This window comes from Volvox carteri, assembly GCF_000143455.1.
Source record: "Volvox carteri f. nagariensis unplaced genomic scaffold VOLCAscaffold_46, whole genome shotgun sequence".
Lineage (NCBI taxonomy): Eukaryota > Viridiplantae > Chlorophyta > Chlorophyceae > Chlamydomonadales > Volvocaceae > Volvox > Volvox carteri.
In genome coordinates this window covers 950706-955939 of record NW_003307589.1, presented here as the reverse complement: position 1 = coordinate 955939, position 5234 = coordinate 950706, and the positions used below count along the sequence as shown (strand labels likewise).

Sequence of the window (5234 nt, the reverse complement as noted above, 5' to 3'; positions counted from 1 at the left end):
CTGCTGCCGCTTCCTAGGTGGTAAACCCAACTCCTGCAACGGTCCCAAATCGGCCCCTCCTTTAGTCACTACTTGGCATTGTCGTACGATTGTACGATAACACGACATTTACAGCAAGGTTATCCAAGGTCATCTTTGTCATCAGTAGCAGCAGCACCAGTTGTCTTACCTTTAGTGCCACGTCGACGTACGGCACCAGGTCGTCGTCATCTCCGACCTCCTCGCCTCCTCCTCCTTTCCCCACTTTCCCCAGGCCTTTCAAACCCCCCACCGGCTGCCCCACAACCCCCACCGGCCCCAGCAGCCCGCCGCCGCCGGACAGCGTTCGGAGCTGCCGGTCGGCGGCCTGGGCGGCCCGGAGCGCCTGAATCAGGTTTACGGAGGTCCCCGTGATGGCAGTGGCACTAGCAGTCACGGCACCGGTAGCAGGTACAGCAGTAGCAGGTACGGCAGGGGGTCCTACTACAGCCTCTCTACTTGGCCAGAGCTCATCCTCCTCGCCATCACCATCACCATCACCATCACCATCACCATGACCACCATCAAGACGGCCGCCAGTCGCAGCCGCAGCCTCGCCGCCCAAACGGGCTGCCTGGAGGGCCCTATGTTTCCCGGCAGCTGCACCCACGTCGCGAGCTCGCGCTGAGGCACGGCGGGCAGCGCCCTGCAGCTCCCGGGCCCGCTGATTTTCCCTGTCTCTGCTACTGCTGCTACTGCTGCTGCCATCGCGCCTCCGAGGCCAGGTGTCTCCACCGAATGCCGTACCTCTGGATCCCAGATTCTGGTCTCCAGGGTCGCGTTGCTGCTGCGGGTGCTTGGAGGGGCCCTTGCGACCTCGGCGGTCCGCTTGGGTGCAAACGTCGCGCGCAGGCGTGGTGTTGCGGGGATGGAAGAGCCAGCCGCGTTGGTTGGCAGCACAGTGACAGTGGTGTAAGGCTGTGCCGTGAGCGTTGAGGCGCATGGTTGTTGATTGTATAGTTGAGGGGTGGTTGTGGCTAAGGAAAGCTGCAGCGCATGGTCACGATGGAGCCCTAGTCGTTAGCCGTCCAATAAAAGCACCAAAATGTTTTTGCATTCAGCACAAATAAAAAGATCTAAGTAACGCGCCCTTATAGTAGGGTCTTGACTCCTTGAAGCCTAGATCGACGCGTCTGCACGAACGGGGGACGACACCGCGAACGGCACGTTTAAAGAAGCTATCAGTCTGAACCATGTGAGCATATGCTGTTCCGCGTAACTATCGCTATACAGAATGTCGTCATTGAAGACGTGCTTTTCCACTGAGCAAGCATAGGTACAGCAGCATAAGGCGGTAAGAGTCGCAGCAACAGGATGCTGGTAGACCTCGGCAAGCCCTTTGTAATACCAACCAATGGTGTTGCTTTGATTTGCTATACGCATTAATTATAACTTACCACAAATGTAATGGAAAGACGACGCTGCACATGACAAGCCTACCTGTAAGCTGTTGAACCTAAACTGCATTTCGTCCTTAAACGGGCAACACCTCTCAATACATACGCTATGAACTACGGTCAGCTGCTGTGGGATTGCTGGGCTTATGGCTCGTCCTACCTGCCATTGTGCGGTTTAACAAACTGGGCCGCTGCTTTTCTGCCCTCGCTTGGCGGCGGCGAAATTATACCCGTGGGCACCCGGAAATTTCGTGTCATTCAAAAGGTAATCAACGCAGCTCCTCAGCGTCTGTTGCGCGCTCACGCAACGTCGTACAATGCCAACTGCCATCCAGCGCCAGTGAACCCATCCTCTACTCCGCCACTTCTTCTCCATTTCTCCTCACGCACATGCCGTGGTCAATACCAGTCCACAATAATTACTTGTCCTGAAAACATGCAAAACCTTACGGGCCCCGCTCCATTGCCAACCGCTAACATCCCACCGACATCCGCACAGCTCGGCGAGGGCGGTTACGCGGTTGTCTACCTGGTCTCGGAGCTGGCTACAGCGGAGCATCCGCATCCAGATCCGGAGCCGCGGGCTCTTAAGCGGGTATGTGCAGGGCAACTTGCCGTGTAGGGTGGGCGCCAACGTACGGCGGTATCTCGTCAGTTGCACGTTGACTAGGAGTGAGCATTTCACCTCCCCATGCGGCAGAAGGGCCTCTCACCTTTTTGGGAAACCCCCGACCGGGAGCAGCGGACCTCATCCAGCGTCTCCGTACACAGAAAACTGCAGCCGTACACAGAAAATTGCAGCCGTACACAGAAAATTGCAGCCGTACACAGAAAATTGCAGCCGTACACAGAAAGGAAACCCTGCGCTCGGGGGGGTTGGAAGTGCCGCAGGCGCCCAGCTTTCCGGGCTGTGGGGATCGAAATCACGACGGAGTCAAAGATGATGCTTTGCATGTAAAACGGCTTCTTCTGCTACTCTATGGCGGCTTGGGGCTCCAAAACCCCCATCGCTTCACCCCTGCTTCCACCCAAACCTCCCCACCCCTCCCCACCCCTCTCACCTCCCGAATTCCCAGGACGCATCTCTCCCTCCCCCTCCTGACTCCCCCCGAAGCTCCTCACCTCCTGCCGCGCCGTACAAGCACAAACACACGCGGTTTTCCCTCCTCTCCACTTTTGTTCTCCCCTCCCCTGCCCCAATATTCACATACATACATACATACATACATACATACATACATACATACATACATACATACATACATGCATGCATGCATACATACATACATACATACATACATACACACACGCACACGGCGGCCCCCAGGTGTTCATCCATTCCGCCGAGCAGTTCGACGCCGTACAGCAGGAGATGCTCGTCCACTCCGCTGTACAGCACCATCCCAACATCCTACCCCTGCTGGACTACTGCTGCTCCGGAGCGTTACGAACCTCCTCCCCCTCCGCCACCACCGCCGCCACCGCCGCCGGGGACATGATGATTCGGGCGATGCACCTGCCGACATCGTCTTGTTCCTCATCAGTGCAGGCGGTCATTCGCCCACCCGCACCTCTCCCGCCGCCCCTTGCACCAGCAGCGGCGACGGCACCGCAGCCGCTGCAGTACCCCTCAGCCGCCGCCGCCGCTGCTGCTGCTGACGGTCCCGGCGGCAGTGACAGCAACACGGGAGCCATGATTCCGGTTTCCACAGGTGGTGATGGTGGCGCCTACGGAATGGTGTCGGATGCTGGGGGAGGGCAAGGGGGTGGCGATGATGGCGGCGGGGGTGGTGGGGCCGACCAGAGGCGTGTGGCGTGTTTCTTGTTTCCCGTGTTCCGTGAGGGCACTCTGGCTTCGGAGCTGGAGCGACTGGGAGTGGGAGCTGGGGGAGGGGGAGGAGGAAGGGGGCAGCAGCAGCGACCGGGTATGCTGCCGACGGCGGAGGTCCTGTCGCTGTTCGGGCAGCTGGCACGAGCTGTCGCGCACATCCACGCGCAGGGCTACGCACACAGGTGTGTGTGTTTGTGTGTGTGTACGCCTGTATGTATGTATCTGTATGCGTGTATGTGTGTATGTGTATGTGTATGATTGGGCAGGAAGGTTTGAGGCCCCGGGAGGCGGCGGGCAGGCTGGGGCCTGGCAGCAGCAGTAGCAGCAGCAGTAGCAGTGGCAGTAGCAGTGGCAGTAGCAGTGGCAGTGGCAGTAGCAGTGGCAGTAGCAGCAGGGCGACACAGCCAAAGGGGGTGGATGTTTCTGATGGCAACAGACCCCCCTCCCCTCCCGCTTCCTCTCCCCGCCTCTTACCCTGCTGCTGCATCATCCCCCTCCCCCATCCTCCCCACCACAGGGACATCAAGCCCCTCAACGTCCTTATTGCCACCACCACCACCACCACCACCAGCAGCTCGGGCCACCGGGCATTGAAGCACCTCCACCGTGAGGGGGGTCCGGGGAGGCTCTTCCCCACACCGGGGCTGGGGGTGGGGGTGGAGGCGGAAGATGTGGAGGCGGGGGTGGCGCTGGCTGGCAGCGGGGCCGGGGAGGCCTCGGCCGCAGACTGGGGACCGCGGTGAGTTCGCGGAGGATTTAAATTTTGAATTTTTATCGTGATGCAGCCTCACCCTCACCCTCACCCTCACCCCGCAGATATCGGTGTGTGCTAATGGACTTCGGCAGTGCCCGGCCTCGGAGACTTGTAGTGAGCTCTCGGAGTGAGGCGCTGAGGGCGCAGGAGGACGCGGAGGTGAAGGGTGGGGGATAGGGGGTGGGGTGAAGAGTGAGGGATAGGGGGTGGGGGGTAAGACTGGAAGTGAAAGAGCAACGACAGGTGTCCACCCCCACCCCCATGCGGCTGCTGCTCGACCGTCGTCCCACATTCGCTCTGAACGTCCCGCCTCTAACCCCGACCTGCTCCGGAACCGCGGCGGGAAACCCCGCTCTCCTTTCCGCTGTCAACCACCCGGGGCCCCGCCCGTATCGCACACACATGTACATACAGACTTACACACACAGACAGTACTCCCGCGAATACTGCTTCCATGGGTAACGCTAGTCGTGTGCGCCACCCGCCTCGGCATTTCCTGCTCGCGGCCCGTTTATTCATTAACACACACGCACACACACATACACACACATACACACACATACACATACACACACATACACACACATACACACACATACACACACATACACACACATACACACACATACACATACACACATATACACACACATACACACACACGCCATTGGGGCCCATTTTCCCCTTTCCAGTTGCTTTTCTTGATATTGCTACTTGTGGATCTCCTTCCCTGCAGTATCCGTGTCTATCTACCGCGGGTATCTGCTTCAATCGTCATTGGTTCGTCTTCTTAACCCCCCGGCTCCCTCTCAGGCGCACTGCTCCGCCCCCTACCGCGCCCCGGAGCTCTTCGACGTGCCCTCCCCGGCCACCCTGGACCTAGCCGCCGCAGACGTCTGGTCGCTGGGGGCCTCGCTCTTCCACATCATGTACGGCGAGCCGCCCTTCCACCGTGCCATGAACACGGCTGGAGGCAGCTTGGCTCTGGCCGTGATAAAGTGGGTGGGGGGTATGGTGTCGCTGAGGAAGAGAGAGGAGGGGGAGGAGAGAGGGGTGGGAAGGGTGGGCAGATGTTGGTCCCGGGGGCACGAGGCGGAAGGTGGGAGAAGCCGCAGAAGGAGGTTGGGGGCGCCACTGCGACTGGCATTAATGACCCCGCCGTGAAGCGCTGTGTGCCGGTGCCCCGCCTGCTGGCCCGGGGATTGCGACCGTCACTCGCCCCTACCTCTCCCCG

The 5234-nt window shown here is 59.6% G+C and overlaps 2 protein-coding genes across 2 annotated transcripts in view; one reads left to right on the top strand and one right to left on the bottom strand.

Annotated features, from left to right (window-relative positions):
* VOLCADRAFT_106580 (uncharacterized protein) overlaps nt 1–961 on the bottom strand; it is a gene marked incomplete at both ends in the record, with an annotated part of 9074 nt that extends 8113 nt beyond the window's left edge. Inside the window, one exon of the mRNA XM_002954820.1 lies at nt 170–961. Within this exon, the coding sequence (XP_002954866.1) occupies nt 170–961 (792 nt within the window). The remainder of the gene's footprint in view (nt 1–169) is intronic.
* A 563-nt stretch (nt 962–1524) lies between these two features.
* The window catches only part of VOLCADRAFT_118882 (uncharacterized protein), a gene marked incomplete at both ends in the record, with an annotated part of 5369 nt that continues 1659 nt past the window's right edge, over nt 1525–5234 (top strand). The window contains 6 exons of the mRNA XM_002954866.1: nt 1525–1680; nt 1915–2010; nt 2743–3428; nt 3764–3985; nt 4063–4159; nt 4814–4998. Coding sequence (XP_002954912.1) covers nt 1525–1680; nt 1915–2010; nt 2743–3428; nt 3764–3985; nt 4063–4159; nt 4814–4998 — 1442 coding nt within the window. The remainder of the gene's footprint in view (nt 1681–1914; nt 2011–2742; nt 3429–3763; nt 3986–4062; nt 4160–4813; nt 4999–5234) is intronic.